The sequence below is a fragment of the Equus przewalskii genome, chromosome 2 (genome assembly GCF_037783145.1).
Source record: "Equus przewalskii isolate Varuska chromosome 2, EquPr2, whole genome shotgun sequence".
Taxonomy (NCBI): domain Eukaryota; kingdom Metazoa; phylum Chordata; class Mammalia; order Perissodactyla; family Equidae; genus Equus; species Equus przewalskii.
The window spans coordinates 28,523,839-28,546,723 of record NC_091832.1 but is presented as its reverse complement, the minus strand read 5'-3'; the positions used below and the strand labels follow the sequence as shown (position 1 = coordinate 28,546,723).

General features: G+C 55.0%; 2 protein-coding genes and 1 long non-coding RNA gene across 5 annotated transcripts; 1 reads left to right on the top strand and 2 right to left on the bottom strand.

The window, feature by feature from the left end:
• Positions 1 to 1,175: 1,175 nt before the first annotated feature.
• Positions 1,176 to 5,859, bottom strand: LOC139081957 (uncharacterized). Of its 3 annotated transcripts, none has more exons than XR_011537504.1 (3): positions 4,692 to 5,859; positions 3,447 to 3,611; positions 1,176 to 2,218 (listed from the first exon to the last, which is right to left on the bottom strand). It is a non-coding gene; the product is annotated as an uncharacterized lncRNA (long non-coding RNA). The 3 variants fall into 3 exon arrangements; XR_011537502.1 differs by having other exon boundaries at positions 5,230 to 5,834; XR_011537503.1 differs by having other exon boundaries at positions 3,970 to 5,777.
• A 44-nt stretch (positions 5,860 to 5,903) lies between these two features.
• On the top strand, positions 5,904 to 12,026 carry TRNP1 (TMF1 regulated nuclear protein 1). The gene is made up of 2 exons (XM_070610575.1): positions 5,904 to 6,870; positions 11,246 to 12,026. Exon 1 carries the CDS (start codon positions 6,038 to 6,040, stop codon positions 6,710 to 6,712), a length of 675 nt encoding a protein of 224 aa, XP_070466676.1. The 5' UTR covers positions 5,904 to 6,037; the 3' UTR covers positions 6,713 to 6,870; positions 11,246 to 12,026.
• Positions 12,027 to 15,434: 3,408 nt separating this feature from the next.
• On the bottom strand, positions 15,435 to 22,656 carry TENT5B (terminal nucleotidyltransferase 5B). Its single transcript, XM_008519462.2, has 2 exons — positions 22,135 to 22,656; positions 15,435 to 17,345 (listed from the first exon to the last, which is right to left on the bottom strand). The coding sequence occupies exons 1-2, from the start codon at positions 22,630 to 22,632 to the stop codon at positions 16,326 to 16,328; spliced, it is 1,518 nt and encodes a 505-aa protein (XP_008517684.2). The 5' UTR covers positions 22,633 to 22,656; the 3' UTR covers positions 15,435 to 16,325.
• Between the last annotated feature and the right edge of the window lie 229 nt (positions 22,657 to 22,885).

Below are 22,885 nucleotides of genomic sequence, written 5' to 3'. Positions count from 1 at the left end.
TCTCGGTTCACCACCAAATAAAAATCAAATCTATCCCCCCTCCCACCTCTTGCCATTACTCCTGGCCTAGCCACCGTCCTCTCTCAGCTGGATTACTGCAGTAATCTCCTAACTGCTCTCCCTTTTTCCCTCTTTCTCCCTTTCAGTTCATTCTCAACACAGCAAATAGCACGATCTTTTAAAAACAAATCAGATCACGTTGATCCCCTCTTAAACCTTTCAAATGCATCCCTTGCACTTACTTAGAGTAAAATCCAAAATCCTCATCCTGGCCTCCAGGCCCAGCCTGCTCCTCTGACCTCAGGTCTCCCCATTTCCCTGCTGGCTTACCAGGCACCAAACACACTGATTTTTCTGTCTCGGGACCTTTGCACATACTATTTTTTCTGCTGGGAAATTTCTCTCTCCAATTCCACATGACTGACTCTTGCTCATCTTTCAGGTCTCAGCTTAAATGTCACCTCCTAAGGAGATGCCCTCCTCAACTCCTCTTTCTATCATGTCACCAGTTTATTCCTTGCTCATGGTTTCTAAGAAAGCACTATGGCATTGTGGTTGAAAACAGGCTCTGGAGGCAGACTGCCTGAGTATTGAATCCCAGGTCAGTTACTCCTTGACTGTGTGACCTTGGCCACATTTACTTGACCACTCTGTCCTTCAGTGTCCTCATCTGTAAAATGGGTATGCTAATAATAGTACCTCATAGGATCAGTACCTGGTACAGAGTAAGCACTAAGTAAATAGTAGCAGGTATTTTATTATTCCTTCATGGCACATTTCTTAGGATTTAATTATTTTGATTTCTGAAATGTAAGCTTCGAGGGACAGGGCTTGTGCTGCTTTTATTTACTGCTGTGCCCCTTGCTCCTGGCACAGTGGCTGGTACAGAGTAAGTGCTTAATCACGCTGTGGAATGAATGCACGAAAACAGACACGCTCTCACCCCTTTTGGAGCTACAATCTAGAGATCACGGAGTCTTACCTTGTCCTACTTACCCTTTAACACCTGGCCACTTTAGACATGTCAAAACCGAGACCCATGAAGGTGGGGGTGATTTGAGCAAAGCTTCAAGGGGGAAGGGGCATTACTCTTTCCAACTTCCAGAGACAAGTAAAATTTCTACTTGTCAGAAATGTGATGAAGTGCCGAAAGCATGTGGAACCTGCTACAACCATTGTGAACACAAGTCACAGCCTTTTATTCCAGGAATGATAACCAGGGCAAAATTTTCATCACAAGAGAAATTAAAAACAAAGAAAACCTGTGGGCTCTCCAGATGGAGCAGCAGGATGGACTGCAGTGCTGCTGACTGAGATGACGCTGCCACTGCTGTTATGTCTTCCTAGGAAAGATATCTAGTCCCCTGGCCAAATAATTGCCACCCCCTAAACATTTTGTTCATGCCCATTTAGGAATCCAGAGACCTCGTTTTACAAATGTAGGAACAGAAGCTTAGAGAGAAGGAACTTGCTCAAGTCCACATAATGAATTAAACCCAAGTCTACTTCTAGCACAAGATTTCTTTAAGCTCTAATTAATATAAAAGCTTTTAATATGAGAATGGAGTTCTCATGGAGGTGAGGAGGAGAGGGGAGAAGGAGGAGAAAGACTAGAAGGAAGAGGAAGAGTGTTGAACCAGGTGCCCATTGGCAGCCAGGGGCACTGACAGGTGTATGGGGCGACCAGAGACCTTGGGGGAAGGGCAGGGCAGTCTGCTGGGGAAAGAGGAGATGGAGGCTGGGGTTTAGTTAGGTTATTTTCAGAGCTGCTATCTTTGTCTGCATCTGCTGAATTATTAAACAGCATTGCATCCTAGAGGGTGCCAGGCCAGGGTGCCAGGAAGAGACTGAAAGGGCGGGGTTAGATCTCTTAGCAAGACCTTGAGCCTTCTAGGCTGGGATAGAAGTAGACCCCTCAGGCCTTGACCTCCTGTCCCACCCCACTCTCAGCTGATGGAGAGATCCTGCTTTGGGCCACAGCCGCACACACCATTCCCTCTGTAAGGCTCCGTCTCCACTGGCTGCTGTCCTGGGAGGACAGGGCAGGTGATGGACAGGACTCTGGAACCACGGTCCCCCTGGGCTGCCTTTTCTCTTTCAGGGTCTCTGACTCAGACCACAGACAGATCTGACCAGTGTATGAGACGTTGGACAAATCCTTGCATCTTTCTGTGTCCTTGTGAATGCCACAGGTATTGGCAGTTCCATTTCTCAGACCCTGAAATTCACAGAGAAAAAGTGCGTTTCTCAGGGTTGCACAGCTAGGAAAGGACTGAGCTTCAATTCAGACTCATCTCTCTAATTCCAGATGTTTTCCTCTCTGTATCCTTTTTTATATTTTAAATATTTCCTCTCTTTCCCATCTTTCCTACAAAAGGAATGTATAACTTTTATAAAGATCAGAGGGGCCGGCCCCATGGCCAAGTGGTTGAGTTCGTGCACTCTGCTTTGGCAGCGCAGGGTTTTGCTGGTTCAGATCCTGGGCGTGGACATGGCCACATCAGGCCATGCTGAGGCAGCATCCCACATGCCACAGCTCGAAGGACCCACAACTAAAATATACAACTATGTAATGGGGGGGGTTGGGGGAGAAAAAGCAGAAAAAAAAAAGATTGGCAACAGTTGTTAGCTCAGGTTCCAATCTTAGGAAAAAAAAATAAAGGTCAGAAAAAAACAATAATCATTATCATTTAAAAATGTATTCCCTAATTCCAAATGTTGTGCTTCATGGGTTGGCTGTGCCCTATGAGTTGTCCATGGCCCCCGTCCACTCCCGGAGTGCGGAGCTCAGGGCAATTAAGGAAGCCTGGAAGGAAGCTGGCAGATGCTAAACTTCTCTCACCTCTGGTCCTGTGCACACGATGTTCCCATCCTGAATCCTTCTCCCTTCCTGTCCCCCGACCATCTGTGCACCCCTCACTTGGATTCATCCTTCAGGTCTCAGTTTAAATACCATCTCCTGCAAGGAAGTCTCCCCGATTGCCTCCCCACCCAGCTGGGCACAGTATCTGCTCTGTTCCCGTAGCCTCAGTGTTACCCCCATCCCTGGAGATACCTCACTGAACTGTCATCACTGTCTGTGTCCCCCTAGACTATGCGCTTCTCGAGGGCAGAGCCCCATCTGATCGTCGCTGTACCTCCAGCAGCCAGCCCAACAGAGGAGATAATGATCAAATTTGTTGAATGAGTGAAATAAAGAAAGAAGGAATAAATGAATGAATGGAGAAGGAGGCTTCTCCATTTGCATCAAGCTCTATCCTTGCATTATTTTTCCATTCAAACAAACGTTTATTGAGTGCCTCATGAGGCCAGGCACTCAACCACAGGAGATTCTAATGATAAGCAAAATCAATCAAGGGAGAGAGACTCTTAAATAACAATAAACAACTACATATATATCTGTAACTTGTGAGAAATGCCATCAAGGATAGAAACAGGGGACATACCAGAGAATAACAGGGAGCTGAGGGACGACTTTGGGATGGGTCAGATCTGTGTTTGAATTCTGCCTTGGCCACTTATCTGCTGTATGACCTTGGGCAAGCCTCTTCACTTCTGTGGGCTTTGGTTTCTCATCAGGAAAAGGCTGCTGATGCCCCTCTTTAGGTATTCTGTGAGGAAATAGAGAACATTCATCCATTCAGTGAAGATAGGTTGAGGGCCCGGTCCCGTGGATGAATGGTTAAGCTGGTGTACTCTGCTTCAGAGGCCCAGGGTTTCACGGGTTTGGATCCTGTGCGCGGACATGGTACCGTTCATCAAGCTATGCTGAGGCAGGGTCCCAAATAGCAGAGCCAGAAGGACCCGCAACTAGAATATATAACTATGTACTGGGCGGCTTTGGGGAGAAGATGGAAAAAAAAAAAAAAAAAAAGATTGGCAACAGATGTTAGCTCAGGGCCAATCTTTAAAAACCTAAAAAAAAAAAAGAAGATTGAGTATCTCCTCCTATTCACAGAAATGACTTGCCCAAGGTCATCCAGTGCACGTAGGATTTGAACTCGGATCTGGCTGGTTCTCTGGAGCTGGCTGATTTGGGGGGGGGGGGGGCGGTGGTAAGTTCTGGTCTTGTTCCCCTTGATTCATCCCCCAGAAGCTGGGAGCAGTGATCTACCTGTTGCAGGCAAAACACCTGTCAGTCTCCCCACAGGAAAGGGAGGAGCTGGACTTCTGCACAGAGAAAGACACGAGGTTTGATGACACAAAGGAGACATTCAAAGGAATGACACCATTCAGCAGAGCTTCCTCCTTGTGGGGGGCAAGCTGGTAACTCCTGAGCCTCTGTCATCCCCATCGAGTCCCTCTGACTCCCTGAGTCCCCGTCCCTCTCACTGAGCCTCCCTTCTCCCCCTGTGAGCCTCCTCCAGCACCAACGCGTCCACTAACCCCTCCCCCTCACTGAGCCCATCACGTTCCTTCAGTGAACCCCCCTTCTTGCCCTCACTGAGCCCGTCCTCTGACTGGGCCACTCCCCTTCCCCGCCACTGAGCCTCCACTACTGCTCACTGATCACCCTCCCACTCACTCCCGCATTCTAATTCCTCCTCCCTTCCTCTGCACTGAGGCTGGCGCCCCCTCATGGACCTCTCCCTCCTGTGAGTCTCTTCTGAGAGCTCCCACCCAGGAGCCGAGCTGTCTCGCCCACGAGTCCCCATCACTCAATCTAAGGCACCTGAAAGCACTTAGAGCACCTGGGGGGAGGGACTCCATCGTCCTCCTCCACATCAAGGGAGTGCAACTCCTCCGTCAGTCTCCTTTTCAGGCCAGTCGCACTGACCACACCTTTGGCAAGTCCCCCTGAGCCCAGGGTTTGCTGCACTTCTTCCCAGTCGGTCTCAGAGCTGGTTTCTGACCCTCCAGCCCCTGCCCCCGCCCACCACAGAGACTTCCCAACTCTGATGGCACCTTCCGTGGGATGGAAACTGAGGCAGGGCCATGGCTGCTGGGCCAGTGTTTGGAGGGTATGGGAGCGTCACTTCTGCTTTGAAGAAAATGGGCAGGGCTCAGTCCTATCAGTTTGCCAGGATGACTAAAGTCCTGTTACGGAGGGCCTCTCAGTGACAGTGAGGAGACCCAGGTATCTGAGCTCCCAGGGGGCATGAATGGCTGAGTTGGTCCCACTCAGTGGTCCAGATTCAGCAACCGACTGGCCATGTGACCTCGGGCAAGGCACCACTGCACCTTCTGGGTCTGCTTACCCCCCTGTGCAAAGGGTATGGGGACACCTACTGGGAGGAGAAAACAGGAGCAGGGGCGTGGAAAGAACTGCACACCGCCGGGTCCGGGGCCCCTTTGGGGGGCCACCAACGTTTGCGAAAGCCGCGCTAGGCTCAGCGGCAGCGCTGTGGTTTGTTCTGCAAGCGAAGGGCCTGCCTGGCGGGCAACCAACGCGGCCAGATCTCCGCCGGGACGCCAGTCGCCCTTCTGGGTTAACCCCTCCACTGAGTCAGGGAGGTTGGAGAAGAGGTCCTAGCGAGGCTTGTGGCCCAGGAGACTACGCAGAACCGATTCGGCCAAAGGGCAGCGTGCGGTACGGGAAGGAGCACCGCGCAAGGAGTCAAGTCTCCTGAGTTTCTAGTTCAGACTCTCAATGTCACATAGTTTGGCCTCAGGCAAAATCTTCCTCCACCGAGAGCCCATGATTTCTAAGTAGCAGCTACCAGAGCTTATGACTCAGCGATCAGACCAGAGAAGATGCAGTCGTCTTCCTACCCCAAATTTGGAGCAAGGGGGATGAGGACCTGATGGCCTAGCAGGGCAAAGTGGGACGAAAGACCAAGGACCTGAACGGTTTGGGCGAGTCCTGAACGGGCGGGGCAGGGGAGGCGGGTTCCAGCATACCAGTCTCTGATAGGCTGTGCTGTCCATCGCTCGGCCTCGTGTTCTATAAGACGCACCGGCGGAAAGCACCGCGCTGGCGTAGGGGCTGCGGCCGCATCTCTCTCCGGTGCGCGGCGTCCATCCTCCATCGTGCCCCGCGCGGGGGTAGCCGGCGAGACCCGCGGACTGACCGCTGCAGACCGCCGGGGGGCGGGGGATGCCGGGCTGCCGCATCAGCGCCTGCGGCCCGGGGGCCCAGGAAGGGACGGCAGAGCCGGGGTCCCCACCGCCGCCGCCCCGGGAGCCCTTGTCGTCCCCTCAGCCCCCGCCCCCAACTCTGACCTTGCCCCCGACGCTGGCTCAGGCCTCGCCGCTGCCGGAGGCGGCCCCGGCGTCGGCGGTCTCTGCCGAAGGGCAGGAGCTGCAGCGCTGGCGCCAGGGCGCTAGTGGGGGTGCGGGGGGCACCGGCGGCCCGGGCGCGGCGGCAGCCGGGGCTGCGGGGCGCGCCCTGGAGCTGGCCGAAGCGCGGCGGCGACTGCTGGAGGTGGAGGGCCGCCGGCGCCTGGTGTCGGAGCTGGAGAGCCGCGTGCTGCAGCTGCACCGCGTCTTTCTGGCGGCCGAGCTGCGCCTGGCGCACCGCGCCGAGAGCCTGGGCCGCCTGGGCGGCGGTGTGGCGCAGGCCGAGCTCTACCTGGCGGCGCACGGGTCGCGCCTCAAGAAGGGCCAGCGCCGCGGCCGCCGCGCCCGCCCGCCCGCGCTGCTCGCCTCGGCGCTCGGCCTGGGCGGCTGCGTGCCCTGGGGCGCCGGGCGCCTGCGGCGAGGCCACGGCCCCGAGCCCGACTCGCCCTTCCGCCGAAGCCCTCCCCGCGGCCCCGCTTCTCCCCAGCGCTGACCTAGCGCCGGGACTCCTGACCACCCCGACCGGCCATCGCCAAGGTGCTGACCGACGGATTGAGAACACTGGCTGGATGTCACCGACGCGGATGGACGGACTGACCGACCACAGGAAGAGACAGTCGGGGGGCCGGGGGCCCAGTAAAGGAGGTTGAGGTGCGGTCTTAGGGGCTGGTGCATCCGCGGGGCGGGGTGGTGCAGGGTCCGGGTCTCCCTTCGCTGGGGCTTCTGGAGTCTGCTGGGTCCCTAATACAGCTGTCCACTTTCTGCTGCCGCCTCCCCTAGATCACCTGGGGAGTGAGGTGGTACCACCAAGCCCCCGTTATAGAGTTGGACAAATTGAGCGTGGATCACAGCGTGGGGTTGGCGGCGAACTTTTACGAGTCGGAGTCTGCTGTATTGACGCAGCACCCCTAGCTTCATCTCCACCTGCCATGCCTCTCCTGGACCCTTGGGGCTGTAAGAAGAATCTTGCCCTTGAGGCTGCTGCGTTCCGGCACCGCCCAGCTCCACACCTTGGGGAGGACAGAATAATGAGGCCCTGGCCTGGGATGGGGGCTGGCACAGCGATGTACCACTGAGTTTTCCTCTCCTAAGCCCCCGTGTCTCATTTCGGGAGATGGAGACCCAGAAAGATTGAGGATTTATTCCCATCACATTTATACTTAGGTCCTTCCGCTTCTAGGAGATGGATCTTTTCTCATACCCTCCTGTAGCTTGGCTAAAATAATCGGGGTGGGGTGTTTGGTAACTGCCTAAGGCCTCACCTGCTCTCCTAGGAGCCCCCCTCCCAGCCTGTGTCTAAGATGGCTCTGCAGGGATGGAGCCAGGTGACATTCTTTAACAGGCCCCAAGGGGGCAGGTATGTCGTGGGATGCTAGAAAGGGAGGCCTTAAAGGGCCAGACCTGTAATGAGATCAGCCTCTCTTCCGGCCACATGCCCTTCAGGCCCCCCATGCCCCTGCCCCCACTCAGCTGTGAGTGGCCTGGCTGCTGCTTTACTCCTCACCAGCTGAGTTGACTGCAGCCTCACTTGTCAGTCTGTGAAGTGGGTGTCTTCACTTTCCGGAAGGGCTGTAGTGAGGTTAACACAGGGCAGAGCTCTGTCTTCTTCCCCTCTAAGTCATGGAATAATGTTTTACTCTCTTAAATCGCACCTCGAAACAGGCACTGCTTTTACTGGTGGAGCCAGGAGCTAATTTAAAGGCCTCACTTTATGGAGTGGCAAGGTCACATGTCAGCAAGGGGCAGAGCTAGGTCCAGGGCCTGTATGTGTCCTTCCCATTGTGTCTCTTCCTTGCCCAGAGGCAGGGGCTAGAGAGAGCTGGTGTGCCTGCCTGCTGTGTGACCTAGAACAACTCTGCCCCTTCTTTGCGCTGGTTTCCTCAGTCCCTCTCTGAACAGAGCCGTCCCTCCTCATGTCAGGGCTTGGGGATGGGGAGAAGAGCGTAGGATGAGAACGTCAGAGTTATGGGAATCTGGTTTAATCCTGGAGTCCTGAGGGTCAGGTGCTCTGCTCAAAGGCAGAGCCCCAGGGGCCCTCACCTGACCCTCTCCCACCAGCCCTTCCTCTCCCCAGGTAGGCCTTCGTGAACCCATTCTTCGCTGGGGAAGGGAGGTTCAAGAGGAGGTCTCAGGGGCTCTGAGAGAGCTTGGGGGCCAGGAGAGCAGTGAGGGGCCCTGGCATCCTCTGGCCTGCCCAGAGAGGAGGTAGTTCACTAAGCTACTTGGGTCATTTGGGGTCTAGAGGCCCAGAGAGGACAAAGACTTCCTGGAGGTGACACAGAGAGGAGCTCAGGCCACGGCGCTGGGCTGCAGCCAGGACTGTTTGCTTTCTGGATTACACGGGAGACGGCGCTTGGTCCAGAAAAGCTTTTAGCTAATGGTGTAAAGTGCTCTATGCTGTCACCATTTTGTCTTTCCTTTCTCTGGGATTTATTGGTAATCAGCTTTGTCCTGATTTGGAGGGGGTGGGGGCGGTAGAGAATTAGAGATGGCTCTTGCTGGAGAAAGTGGCGATGTGTGTAGGAAATGGAGATTGGTCCCAGTGTCACAGGCAGCTCTGTCCCCTCCCTCCACTTCCATATGTCCCACTGCTTCTCACCAAGGGCCTTGGCCAGGGCACACAGCACTCAGTGACTTGAACTCCAGCTCTTGGTTCAGTGCTCTGCCCACTACCCCTCAGCCAACTAATAAAAGTCATCTTCTCACCTCTGCCTGGCCCACCCAGAGCCCCTTCTAGGAGGCTCCATTTTCTCAATGAATAAACTGATATCTACTCAGTGCAGGGCCTCCAGAAACGGCACTGAGTCAGAGGGTCTCTGCTTTTAAGACCTGGGCAGTTGATGTTGTTGGAGGGCTATTTTTAGGCCTTCACAAATAACTATAGCCCCTGGTCAGGAGACTGACCCTCCCCCCCATAACTTCCTGAACACTTTCTTGATGGCCCCCAGCCCTGGGGACTGGACAGAGTACAGGGGATCTTGAGGGACTTATGCACTGAGGACATTGATGGCCATCAGTGTGTGAATCTGGGATCTCAGCAAAGAGAAATGAAGAGAACAGGAGCCTTTCTCCAGGCCAGTGCCTGAGGCTGGGAGACCCGTTTAGGCTTCTAATCTGGGACGTGCCCCTCCCCGGGAAAAACTCCTTCTCTCTTTTGGCTGGCCCCAGCCAAGTGAGGGCGTCTCTGGGCGGCGCCACCAGAGGGCAGTGTGGGGCTGCATCCTGGGATGTGGGGGCGTGGCCTGGAGCAGGCTTTGTCCCCGCCCCCAAACAGCTCCTTACCCGGGCCTTGAGCTTTGAGGGTCTGGCAGAGAGAGCGAGTAGTGGAGGTCACTTAGAGAGGGGACACAAAGGAAGCCCTGGGGTTGGGCCGGGCCCTGGACCTCAGGGGAAAAGTACATCAGGAAAGACCTTCCTGGAAAGAGAGGTGGCCCTGTTGGTGGTCACTGTCTCAGTAAAAGCCCGCAGTCATTTCGCCCCTTTGGGTGTATTATACCGATAATTGATCACAACACCCCGTCCCGCCGCCTCCTGGGGACCAAGGTGGCTTCCTAGAGATTAGACTGAAGCAACAGGTGGAGGCTAGGGCGTTCCAAGCCTGCAGTGGGCAGTCTCTAGGAGGATCCCTTCCCCTGACAGCCATATCCCTCCAGAAGCACGCAGGGGTCCCAGGCTTCTCAGAGCTGAAGGAGAGGCTGCCTGTTTTACAGCCAGCGGGGAGGAGCTACCTAGGAAAGCAAGGAGATCCTCAGGCCTATTTCCTGCACCCTGGCCAGGAATGATGGGGGAAGGGAATATTTGGTTCGGGAATAATATATTAACTACCTCCTCTGCCAGGCATTGTGCTAAGCACTCAACCCATTATCTGTTTCAGCCTTTCCAGCTATGCAAAATCCTCATTTCTATGGTTGAGGAAACTGAGAGTCAGGGAGGGCAGGTGACTTGCCCAAGTACATAGAACCTTTAAGTGGAGGATCCCTTAAACATTAGGTTATATGGCTTTTCATTCATCAGGCTAATGAGGGCTCCATTGGGGGGATTTCTGGGCTCTTTAAGTCTGGACACAGTGACCCCTGGTCCTTGGTTCTAGGGAAGGATGTGATGAGACACTGGAGGGATGGCAGAAGGTCCTCCCCACAAAGTCTGGGCACACCCCCAGAAGCTGGATCCCCATTCTGGTTGTCTGGGCTCCAGAGGGTGAGTGAGGCTGAGTCAGCACACTGGCTTCAGGCAAGGGCAGGCCAAGGATGCTCAGGGCCTGGACTTGCCTGGGAAGGCTCCCTCTCCCTGCGCACCTGGGCTGGAATGTTTGGTGCCAAGGAGAGCAAAGAGCATGGAATGGCAGAGGAGGAGGGTGACAGGCTCTGTGGTAGGGCAGAAAGTGCCCCTGACTTGGAATGAAACAGGCCTGGGATTCAGTCCTGGCCTGAAACTTCTCAGCTGGGTACCTTGGGCAAATGGCTTCCCTTCTCCGAGCCAGTTTCTTTTGTGTGTTTGTGTGTGTATGGGAGTTAGGGAAGAGATAACTTCTAAGTATTAAACGACAGGTCATACTAAGTGCCTAGCACATAGTGGAGATCTGTAAAGGTTTGATGGAGCCAATCTAGCTAGCCCAGGAGAGGCTGCCAGGACAGAGTCCCCGGTAGTGTGGGCCTTTGCTTCTCCAGAGCATCGCCATATCAGGAATCCCTGGAACAGTCTCCCTTCTCCCCACTACGGTCCCTGGGGAACTCCATAAGGGGAGAGGTGGAGGAGGGGGCAGGCTTTTCATCCCAGGAACATTCCATTCCAGCTGCTCAGACCAGTGGGGATCCCAGCCAAGGACAAAGGCCCAAGGGAACCTCTGCTTGCCCCAGGAGCCCACACCCCTTCCAGGGCAGGAGTCAGTGGAGCCCTGTTCCGTAATACCGCCCTACACCTTCTCTCCACAATAGGCCTCTTAAGGAGGTAGATGTTGAAGGGTTTGGGTGGGACTGGGTGGCTGTGGGAAAGAGGTAATTAAAGCTCTTGAAATTATTCTTTCCAGCTCCTCCCAGCTCCTCTGAGCCTTCACTCTGTGGATCTGGACTCCTGGATTCTGCTCCTTCCCTGAGCACCCGCTGCGGGAAGACTTCTCCAGTCTACCCGATACAACCTCGGAGCCCTCCTCACTCCCAGGAGCCCTTCACGTTACAGTGGCAAGGGGCTGGATTCTGGGGAAGTGGCCTGTACCGTGAATTTCTTTATATATGCCACATTTGACTTTGGCTGACGCTGTACAACTGGAAAGGTTATGACAGGACCCTGGGATGCCATCAGATGATTTAAGAGTGGCACAAACATTCCCAATGTGAAAGTGAAAAGAATTTCTTTTGAAAATGTAGTCATCATTCTTAAACAAGTCACAGGGCATCTGGGGTCTCCACCCTGGTGGATGCAACTGCTTCTCAGTCTAACAGCGCTGGGAGGCCTGTGTGTGGCAAGACATTGGTCTGAGAAATCCCTTAGTTTCCCGACGCCTCTCCATGTGGGAGTGTGCCTGTGGAGTGTGCCTGTGGAGTGGGAGTGTGCCTCACAAAGGTGATCGGCTGCTGGTTCCTGGGGGGACACACGTTTCTCAGGAAGAGGTAGCGGCAACATAAAAATTCTAAGCAAAGTTTATATGAAAAAAGGAAGCATATTTATTCACATACCCTGATAGTAGAGGGAAGGGGGCCACATTTACTCACACACAACCCAGAACTTGTAGAATTATGCCAAATGAATGCACTCTGAATCAGTCCCCTGATTTACACATTCAGGAAGAATAAATTTCAATGTGAGACCAATGCATGTGGTTTTGAGGTTTACTTTGCAATGTCCCTGCCGCCTTTCCTTCGTGTGTCTGTCATGGCTCTTTAAGTTGGCAGTTGCTTGTTGTGTTTGGCAACCTGGGCCTGTTGCCTGATTTGCAGACTGCTCTCTCCCTGCATCTGGCTCAAAGCTAACCCTCTCCAGGAAGTCTTCTCCGATTAAGGATGTGATGAGGAAGCTGGGGGATGGGATTGCACGTGTGTGACTGTGTGACATGGAGAGAAGTTCTGTATGTTTGTGATAACATGGCAGCAGATGATCCATGGAGGATTGTGTGTGACTGTGCTGGTGACTGTATGGACCTGTTTTACAGTCAGGATCCCAGCAGGAGACAGGGAACACTCAAACTGGGAAGAGGTTTAAAAGGGGACTATTTCCAAAGATGGGGGCTGGGTTTAAGAAACTAACAAGGGGGCCTGTGCAGTGGCATATCGGTTACATTCACATGCTCCGCTTTGGTGGCCCGCGGTTTGCCGGTTCAGATCCCGGGCACAGACATATGCACCACTTATCAAGCCATGATGTGGCAGGCGTCCCACATATTAAAAAATAGAGGAGAATGGGCACTGATGTTAGTTCAGGGCCACTGTTCCTCAGCAAAAAGAGGAGGATTGGAGGCAGATGTTAGCTCAGGGCTAATCTTCCTTGGAAAAAAAAAGAAAGAAAGAAAAGAGACTAACAAGGGACCGTGCAGCTTTCTGGGGCTAGCAATAGTGGGAAGCCTTTACAACCACTGGGCCTGAAGGGAGGAGGGGAGGGGAGGTCACAGGGACCTAGAGAGTGCAGCTGTGTGGAGAGGACCCTTGACAGGTTGAGAAATATAGCCAACCATGGCAACTTGGTGTGGACGGAGGAGGGGGAATAAATACCCCATTCTCTTCCTCCACTCCAGTCTCTGCTAGGGCCTCTCATTGGCTGAACCCAACGGGAAGGCAGGGAACAAGGGAGCCATTGATGCATGGTCCATAGAGGTCAGCCTCCCCAGGGCACAGAGCATGGAGAAGGGCAGAGTGGGACTGAAGGAGCCACCACATCATGTAACTGTCTGGCGGTGTCTTCTGTTCCCCAAAGTTCACAACAATGTTTCTTCTCCCTCTGGAGCTCCCCCCACCCACTCTGGGTCCTAAGGGGTGGGTGGACTGCTGCTTGGAGAGCACTGTGGGGTTGGGGCCGAGGGGCCGGGGCTTTCCTCCCTCAGCCTTCCTCTCTCTGGCTCTGACTCCCACTTCTTGATTCCTGCCTGTCCTGGCGTCTTTGATGGCTGCAGGAATTGTCCATGAGAGAACAATGCCAGCCACTGAGTCAGTGTTTTTCTCACACCCGGAAACACTGCACCACTCCCAAACACACCCACAGACACACCTGCTGCCACCACAGGCCTCTGACATAGTCACCACAAGCCACGGCTGGTGTCAGATGTACATCAATAAAATGCACATCTTGGCATGCTGCTACACTCTGCCATGGTCATACCTAAAATGGCAAATGTCACAGTAATACACACTCTTTCACTCTGTCACATACCAAACATGCCCTGTCACATATATGTACAGCAGACATACTGTCATACTCACCCATGTGAAATCAGAGTGTAGAGGTGGGCTGGTGCAGGGGTTACAGCAATGGCTGTGGAGTCAGACTGACTTCTTTGACTTCTCTGGCGTCAGTTTTCTTGTCCATAAAATGGAAATAATACTTGCTCTTCTCTCCGGGAGTTGTTGTGAGGATGAAATGAGAGGTAATGATCAGGAGGACCTTAGCAGAGTGCCTGGTCTGGAATAAAGCGCTCCAGAACTGGTAGCTGTCTTTGGGAGCTCCTGTCTCACACTCTCCCACTTCTGACACTCAGCACATGCGCCTGCACAAGGCCAGACACCCTCAGGCGCACGTGCCCTCCCGCAAACATGCCTGCCAGGAGCACGTGTACGCTAAAAGACAAGTTCCTTCTGCCCAGAAAGCTCTTTCCCCAGACGTCTGCATGGCTTGCTTCCCACTGCCTTTGTCTTTGTTTAATCAAAATTACCCTTTCAATGAGGTCCACCCTGATTTCTTCTTAAAGTTGCAAATCCCAGCACTTCCAATCTCTTAGCCTGTTCATATATTTTTAAGTATTGCTGACCTTCTAAGACAATATAATTTTCTGTCTGACCCATTAGGACATAATCTTCACGAGGATGGGCATCTTGGTCTTTTGTTTGCTGATGTGTTCCCAACCCCTAAAGGGATAGCTGGCACACGGAAGGCTGAATGCAGTGTATGCACACACATACCATGAGTTTCTGGCTTTCTCATCCTCTGAAACAAGCACATCCAGGTGAACCCGCTCCCCACCCCAAGCCTGTGTGCTTACACTGTGAGCATCTCCTTCATGCCCGAATCAGCAGCTGGGACAAACTGAGTTCCTCCTAGGACCCTAGTTGGGTGGGCATGGCCAGGGTGGGGATGGGGGACTATTTTTCAGTCACCAAGCAAAGAATGCCTTTCCACTTGCCCTTCCAGCCATTTTGAGCCCAGCAAGGACCCAGTGAGCAGGCAAGGTGGCTGGACTCACCCAGGTGACTTGGGGCTTCCTCTGAGGCCTTGTTTTTTCCACCCTGGCTAGAACCATCAAAGCCAACACTTCAGAGGCCACTAATGAAGCTGCATATGTTAAGAGCTTTGCAATTCCTGGATCAAAGAGGCTGGGTAAACAGTGGGCAGCGTCCAGGCCTGTGACTGGCTGATGCCCGGAGGGAACAGCTCCCTGAGGGCTTACAGCTGACATTCACTCCCAGACAGCCTGGTGTGGCCCCAGCTGGGTTTGGAAAGAGGAGACCCTGCCCCTCTGGGGGAGCTGCTTACAGCAAGCTGGTGTGTGCCCGTCAGCACTTGGGGGTAGGAGAGGAGGCAGAGGATTGAAGGAGCCTCTCCCAGCCAGGGAGGCCAAACCTGGGCTCTCGCGGACCCTAGAAGTCCCCCAGTCTCAGCTGCCACTACTGGAGGGATCTCCAGTCTGGATTCATGCCGCTTGTTCTCCACCTGCTTCCTGGGAAGGGATGGGGTGGGGTGGGCAGAGCTGGGGTCCAGCAGACCTCACCAGAATGTGAGGCCAGGTCCAGGGGCATTAGGACTCTAGGCAGGAAACATTGAAATATTTACTCTTTAGCAAGAGACTTGCTGAGGCAATGTGCAGGTGCAAGTCACACGTGTAGACATGAGCTCCTAGCACAGCTGTTGAGCTGGGGCTGGTGTTGAGGGAAGGCGGGGCATTACCCCAGCCCCAGCTCAGGACTCAGACACTAACCCCCCTCCCACAATCTAAGCCAGACTCAGGCTGGCAGAGGCAGCCACAGCCCCCACAGCCATGGAAGTTTCTTCTCCCAGGAGAAAGCATGGTGCTAGTCTCAGTGTAGACGATCTTTATTGGTAGGTGTTAAGAGTGCAAAATAGTAACAAATCCAGAAGGATGGGAAACGAGGCGGGGCACGGCTCCCCTCCCCCAAGTGAGGACCCTGTAACCAGGCTAGTGGGGTGGGAGCACTTGACTGTGGCCACTTTGAACCCAGCACCCCCCAAAGAACAAGCTCCCAGGCAAGGGAGGTCCTTACAAAACAGGGGAAGGGAGCAACACCCCAGAAGGGGCATGAGCTGTGTCCCACCCCAGGCCACTTTGCCCTTCACTGCACACCTTGACAGCTTGGGACAGGGGTATTATGGGCCTGGGCTAAACCTACCCCTCTCCAAAGCCAGGTATCTGCCTCATGCCTCAGATTCCCTCCTCCCAGTGATTAACCAGGTTGGACCACCAGGCCCTGTTACTGGCCCAGCCCGACCCAAAGTGAGTAGTTCCCATAACATACCACATTTTAGCCATTGTGTGGGCTGCAGGCTCTCGGAGTCTGCTGGGATCACTGCAGGCTGGCCCTAGCCAAGAAGACCCTTTCTAGGCCACAGAAATCAACCCAAGATGATGGGCATTGAGGCTACCACCCCAAACATGCTTTATCTCCTAAAGGCAATTGACCCTCAAGACAAACAGCCCTTGCACCATACAATCATGCTGGTCCAAAAGTGTGGTGCAATAACCGAAGGGTCTGTCTGCAAGAACTCCAGCTTGGCCTTATGCCCACAAGGGCCTCACTTAGGGGAGTCTGGTCTGTTCAGTTGAGGGCTCAACCCTGCAGCAGTGCTGGGCTACCTGGCACAGGATGCCTGTCTCTGGTCATGTCTTCCACACACTCCTGAAGGCCCCACTCCATCCAGGGAAGCCCCATCCCTTCTGGCCAGGGTCTGAGTCAGTTACACGGCAGCCAGGTGGGATAGGAGTGGGCCCGGGCCAGCAGAGGCTGCACGGGGGTCACGTAGTAATTGACAGTGGCAGGCACAACCCCTTCGGTGCCTGGAGGGCGCCAGGCCAGAGCAGCTGCAGCAGCTGGGCCCTGCTCGGCCAGCGCCTGGAGTGCCAGCGTGGCGATGAGGTCCAGGGTCTGACGGCGCTCGTGGCTCATGAGACACACGGTGCTCTCGTTGACCACCCGGTGCAGTGTCACCAGGCAGGCATAGCGGCGAGCTGAGTCAGCCCCGCTAAAGTGGGCCTCCAGGTAGCGCTCCAGTGTGCGCTGCTGCTCCACCAGGTCTGGGAAGTCGATGAAGAAGCGAGAGCACATGTAACGTTGCAGGGCACGCACGTCAGTGCAGGGCTGCGGCCGGAAGCCCCGCACCAGGAGGTGGCAGTACTTGAGGAGGCCACCACCGCGGATCTCCTCAGGGCTGCGTGTGGCGATGACACGGTGCCGCAGGTGGGCCAGGGCCTCCGTGAAGTCCCCGTACAGGCTCTCACCTGTCACGGTTGGGTGGAAGGCCTCAGACATGGGTGTGGATGAGCACTGGCCAAAGAGCAGCAGGGAGTCCAGGATGATCTGGAAGGAGTCTACACTGAACTCGAACTGGCGCCTGACTGAGTCCACAAACTTGAGCTCCACGTTCTTGCCACTCTTATTGGACAACGAGATGAGGCTCCAGCGGTCCGTGTCCGTGCACACCTTCACCAGCTTTTGCACATACGCCTCCTTGAGTGTCAGTGGTGTGATCTTGGCCCGGCTCACGCCGGCTGGCAGGAAGTCCAGCAGGCAGGCCAGCACCACCTCCTTGGTCAGCTGGAAGGATGCCTCGCTGCGCAGGTCCACGCGGAACACCAGGTCCAGGTCCTTGTAGCCCAGGCCACTCTCCGGATGCAACACATGGCTGGCAGCTGAGCCGTGCAGTCGCACACCATGCACACGCAGTCCCTGTTCCTCCAGGCGGCTGCGGACAACCTATGGAGGGAACAACAGGAGGGAGAGGAGTCAGGAGCCTGGGCCCCCAGCGTCCACTGTGGGCTTCTATGTAACAATCACAGTAACATCAACCCCTGCTAACCACTTACCAGCTGTCGTACTTTTGGAAACTCATTTAACTCTCTAAGCCTTGATTTCCTAAACTGGAGAGTGGCCCAGTTGGAGGAATGACTCAGAGAGACCAGCAATAGTGATAGCAAATAGACACATAGAATTTACTAAATGCCAAGTCCTGATCTAAGCATTTTATATATTAGGATATAAACTCACATAATTCTCACAATAACTCTATGAGATAGGTACTATCATTCCCATTTTACAGATGGCGAAATGAAAGCACAGAGGGGCCCAAGATCACACAGCTGGGAATGCAGAAACCATGTCTTACCTGCTGTGTTCTATTACCTGTTCAAAACTGCAAGTAAAATATGTAGTTTCATGCCAGGCATGATCCTAGCTGCTCAAATGTCTCAGGAATGTCACTGGCAGTTCACATTACTTTACTGCATTAACCCTCAACAACAAGCCTATCACTGAGTATTATTATCCCAATTTACAGATGAGAGACATGAGGCACAGAGAGGTTAAGAAACACATCCAAGGTCAGAGAGCAGCCAGGTGGAGACTAGAGTTCAGGTCAGTTGGATTTTCAAGTCCGTGCGTGCTCTTTTGATTATGACACACTCATCTCAATTCATCTTTACAAGGACCCAGTGAGGCAAATATTATACTCATTTTACAGATGAAGAAACTGAGGCTTACCATGGTGAAACACCTAAGGCTCAGAGGGGAAGCCATTCAGAAATGGCAGGACTGGAAGTTAAAACCCAAACTGTTTCTGCTTTTGGGAGAGGAGATGGGTCAAGACCTCAGGAAGCCTCCCAGGCCACGTGGGCAGAGGTGTACAGGCCCCATCCGCCAGCACATGAGCATGATGGGAACCCACAAGTCATCTTGAACCCTTTTCTCTAGCCAGAGCTGTCTCCCTGGACCTAGGACCAGGTGGGGAGAAGAGAGGAGCTGCGCCCTGACATTGTTTTCTCAGCAACCCAGAGAACTGCACACACCAACCCCGAAAGTGACCAGGCGGCATTCCTTGAGTGATTCCGCAGCCCCACCTTGCTGCAAAGTCAGCACCAGGCCGGGCTGCCCTCCTCGCCTCGCAGGGAATTACTGCAAAGAATGCACCGAAGTGCTGAGGAGGCAAGCTGCAGTGGGGCAATCCGAGGCGGGCGGCTCCTCCAGGAAGGCTTCCGGGAGGAGAACCCTGACTAGGAGAAGGTATTATCATGGCTATGGGGGGGGGGGGGGTAAACTATTGGCCCTCAGGAACGTGGGGGGGCAACAGGGGAGGGGGATATTCATTAGGCAACTATTGGGTGCCAGGCAGTGGACCTTCTCACCAGAATCTATGGGGGATAGATCTTTATGATCCCAAGTTACAGATGGGGAAACTGAGGCTCACACGAGTGAAGTCACCTGTCCAAGATCACATAGAGGTGCCTTCAAATCCTGATGTGGCTGACTCCAAAGTCTATCCTCTTTCTACCGCACTGCTGTCCCAGGGTTCAGAAGAAGCAGAGGCCCGAAGCCGGGATTCCAATCCTCCTTCCCTTTCAAAATTTCAAAGTGAGGGTAACCCTCCAGTCACTGAAGCCAAGAGCCAGAGTAGTTGGGGAGCAGGAAGGTGAGCGCTGGGGATGCCTTGGTCAGACAGACAGGGGAGGCTGGAGTAAGGGGCCTGTTGCTGCCGTCCAGCCTGTGGGATTTCTAACCCACACCCTGGCAGCTGGCAGCTGTGCCTATGCAGGCCAAGGAGAGAAGTGGGCTTTGTCTCAAGGACCCTGCCAGACCCGCAGAGCAGTCTAGCCCCCTCCCCAAGGCCCATTACTGCTGACTGAGCCTTACTCAGTGCCAGCTCCTGCTCCCAGGCTAATGCCCACCCCAGGGCATGGCATCAGGCCTGGTGAGTCGGTAGCAGTACCCTTGTTAAACCACCTGCGTCAGGTTGTGGGGCCGGCTGCGTCAGCCAGCCAGAGGCTGTTGTCTCTTTCCCAGGTGTGAATACAGCCAGCTTGGCAGGCGGTCCCCAGATACCACCACACCCAAGGACTGCAGGGCAGTGTGGAGCCTCCCGAATCAGACTTTCCAGCAGCGGAGGAGATTGTGGCTACACCCTCCTTTCTCCTGTTCCAAGGCCCTCCTCAGAACCACTCTGTTCCCAGGCCACTGCTGAAACCAGCAGGGAGATCGTAGGTGCTATCAGCCAGCAGGCTTACAAAACCTGAATCCAGAGCTGCCTAATGTAGGCCCTCTGGCTGCAACTGGAGAGATCAGATTGTCTAATTCAATCCTCTGGGCCCAGAGAGGGCAAAGGATTTATCCAAGTTCACACAGCTAATAAGCATTTCAGTTTAATTAGAATCAGGCCTTCCAGAACTATGGGCAGGGGGGCCTCCTACAGGAGAGTGGGTCCCTCTAGCCCAGGTACAAGAAAGAACCGCATCTCTAGCTGTTCAGAGTGTTGCTGTGGGCGAAGTCTTGTGAGGGTAGAGAGGGAGAAAGACTGCAATTCTTGAACTGTGGAACAACTCAGCACTAGTGAGCAGCCCAAAGTCGACAACCAGCATCCTAAACACACACACACACACAGCAGCCCCTGCCCCCCGTACACACACACACACACACAGCAGCCCCCGCCCCCCGCACACACACACACACACACAGCAGCCCCCGCCCCCCCGCACACACACACATATCAAACAGCTTGTGAAGCTGCCAGCTGCAGATTCCTGCCAGGTTATTGACTTTCTTCCCTGTGGAGGCCACTGTGCAGACCAGGTGAAGGCAGCTGTGCCTTTGGATTCTGGAACCATAAAGTGTGTTGGAGAGCACTTCAACCCATCCCCATTGAACAGACGAGGACACTGGGCCTGGCAAGGGGAACTGACAACAGTCCAGGCCCTGAAGCCAGATGTCCAACCTCCCAGCCCAGATCTGAAGCCTCCGCTGCCCCTCTGCACCACAGCCGACAGCTGCCTGTTCTGTCACAGCTCCGAGCCTGGTCTAGGAGGATGTTGTACTATTAGCTGCATTGTAGAGTCAGCTCCTATTGACCTGCAACCTCCCTCACCTGGCTGGGAGCACCTGCAAGGCAGGGAGGCTGAGTCCAAGTGACGTCTATGCCCCTGGTGTCCTGAACGGGGCTTGTCACAGAGCAAGCACCAGTAAAGGTCCCTGGCCCTGTCAGGGACTTCCCCTCTGGGGCACCCCTTGTCCCTACAGAGGGGAACTGCCACACTAGGCTCCACCTCCTCCTCCTCCCATGCCTGAGACAGCAGTCCTGGAGGTACAGCAGTTGAGTCCCCAAGGTTGACCTGACTGCCCTGGAGAGAAAAGCATCAACTGGTTTCCTAATTACCCCATGACAACCAGCAGCCGGCAGCCGAGGAATGCCTCAGTGAGCACCACTGGGGCTGCGGGTGAGTCAGCCCTGGGGAATCTGCCCCCACTCCCTCCCATTCCTTGGGAGGGAGGGCGAGGTAATCCCCCAGCAAGCACCCCTCCCCCTCTGTGGAAGCTAAGGCAGCAGGAGGCAGGGGAACAGCCGGCTTCACCTAGCTTGTATGGCTACCTCCCCAGAAAGAAAGTCCATCTGCTGGCGGAAATATGTGGGAATTGTGGCTGGATTTTTCTGGTTTCTTCTATCAGAAGACTCCCCTAAGGCCTAGAAGTTGAGTCTTGGGAACTGGGGAAGGGGTGGGAAAACCTTGGGCTTGCAGCAGCTGGCTCCTGGGAAGACCCAAGATCCTCTGGGTTTGATTTTTACCTTTTTAGGTAATCTTAGGCAGCTCACTGCCCTCAGCGAGGCAGCTCTTGGGGCCTCAGCTTCCCCAGCTATAAAATGGGTACAATAATTACCAATAATCTCTAGTATTTCAGAGCATGACAGTGCCTGGGATATACAGGTGGAAGAGCAATTTTAGGGTTGCTGAGGGTCAGGTAAAGGGAAGTGGGAGTCTAAGGAAGAGGAGAGGGGTTGCCAGAATTCTCTTCTCCTGCTCTTCAGGCTTGGGGCCTGAGACGTGGGCCAGCCTTCGTTTCCAATCTTGGAGATGGGGAGAAACACCTAAACTGGACACCTGATGTTGCTTTTTGGCGTATGGGCATCAGGTCTGTCCTGGTGCTTAGTTAACCTCTGCCTGCCACAACCCTCAGGGGCTGAGAGTGGGGGAATCCTTGCTGGGATTTCTCGGCTTTTTCACCCAGCCAGGCGGCTCTTGAGCCTAGGGCTGTGGGAACAAAAGACAGAGTCTGCCCCTAGAACCTCGAGAGAGGGAAAGGGTCCGGGGCGAGGCCCAGGGATGATGATTTGGGGCTGAAAAGAACTATTTTGGACTCTAGCATGAACACCAACCCACCCAGGGCTGCCTGGCATCTTTTCTCCTTACAGGTGGAGCTGTTCTCCCCCCTGCTACTGGATCCCTCCCCATTTTCCTCCCCTCTCCCAGCCAGGACCTGTGTGCACGGTCAAGGGGAATCAGGTCTCCCCAAGGGCGGGGACGGGAAAGTCAAGTCGGGAGAGATTATGAGGTGCAGGGAGAAGGGGTATGGTCTACCATCAATACTGTGCGACTTCGTTACAGTCCCTATCCCTCTCTGAGCCTCATTTCCCTAGCTGTCCAGCGAATTGAACAGACTCCGGGCGCTTCTCAGCCACTAGAGCCTCAGAACAGAGGCCCCCGATCCCCGCCCAGCACCCTCTCACCTGCACGATCTGCCGGGGCTGGACGCTCAGCGTGGGGAAGTTGCCGCGCCCGTGAATGGGAATCGGCTCGCTCAGGAGCGCATCCAGCCGCTTCACCTGTGGCCAGCCCAGCCTACTCAGGTGCCGTCCGAGGGAGGCCGAGGAGGCCTCCGGGTCGGGGCCGCCGCCTGCCGGGGCGGCCGTGGCCACCGCCGAGGCCGCAGCTGTCCCCACCTGCGCAGCCGCCCGGTCCGCGTTCTCAGCTCCGCTCTCCGTCGGCATCGTTAGCCCGGCCCCTGGGCCCCGACGGCAGAAACCGTGGGGGTGGTGAAGGGGAGGAGGGCAGGGAGAGCGGCTGGGCCGGGGCCGGGGCCGGGGCCAAGGCGGGGGCGCAGGTACCGGACGGCAGCGACGGCGAGGCGAACCCAGGGAACACCTCCGGCGGCAACGACCAACCGACCCTAAAGCCTGTCGCCCCGGGCCCAGCCGACTCTTATAGGCCGCGGGCGACATGCCCATTGGTCCGGGCAGCTGTCACACAACGGGAACTCCCCGCCTCTCGACGCCCCTGCCATTGGCCAGCAGAGCTTTGCACGCGAGTTATTGGTCGCCAGGGAGATTCCGATTGGCTGGAAGGCACGCCCCTGCCCTGCCCTCCGTCTGAATTCCCTCCTTTGGTCCTTAAAGAACTTCTGCTCACAGTGATTGGCCTGGACGGAGGCAGGGCCTGGAATTAAGGGGACTGCGCCCTCCAGGGGCGGGCGAGAGGGAA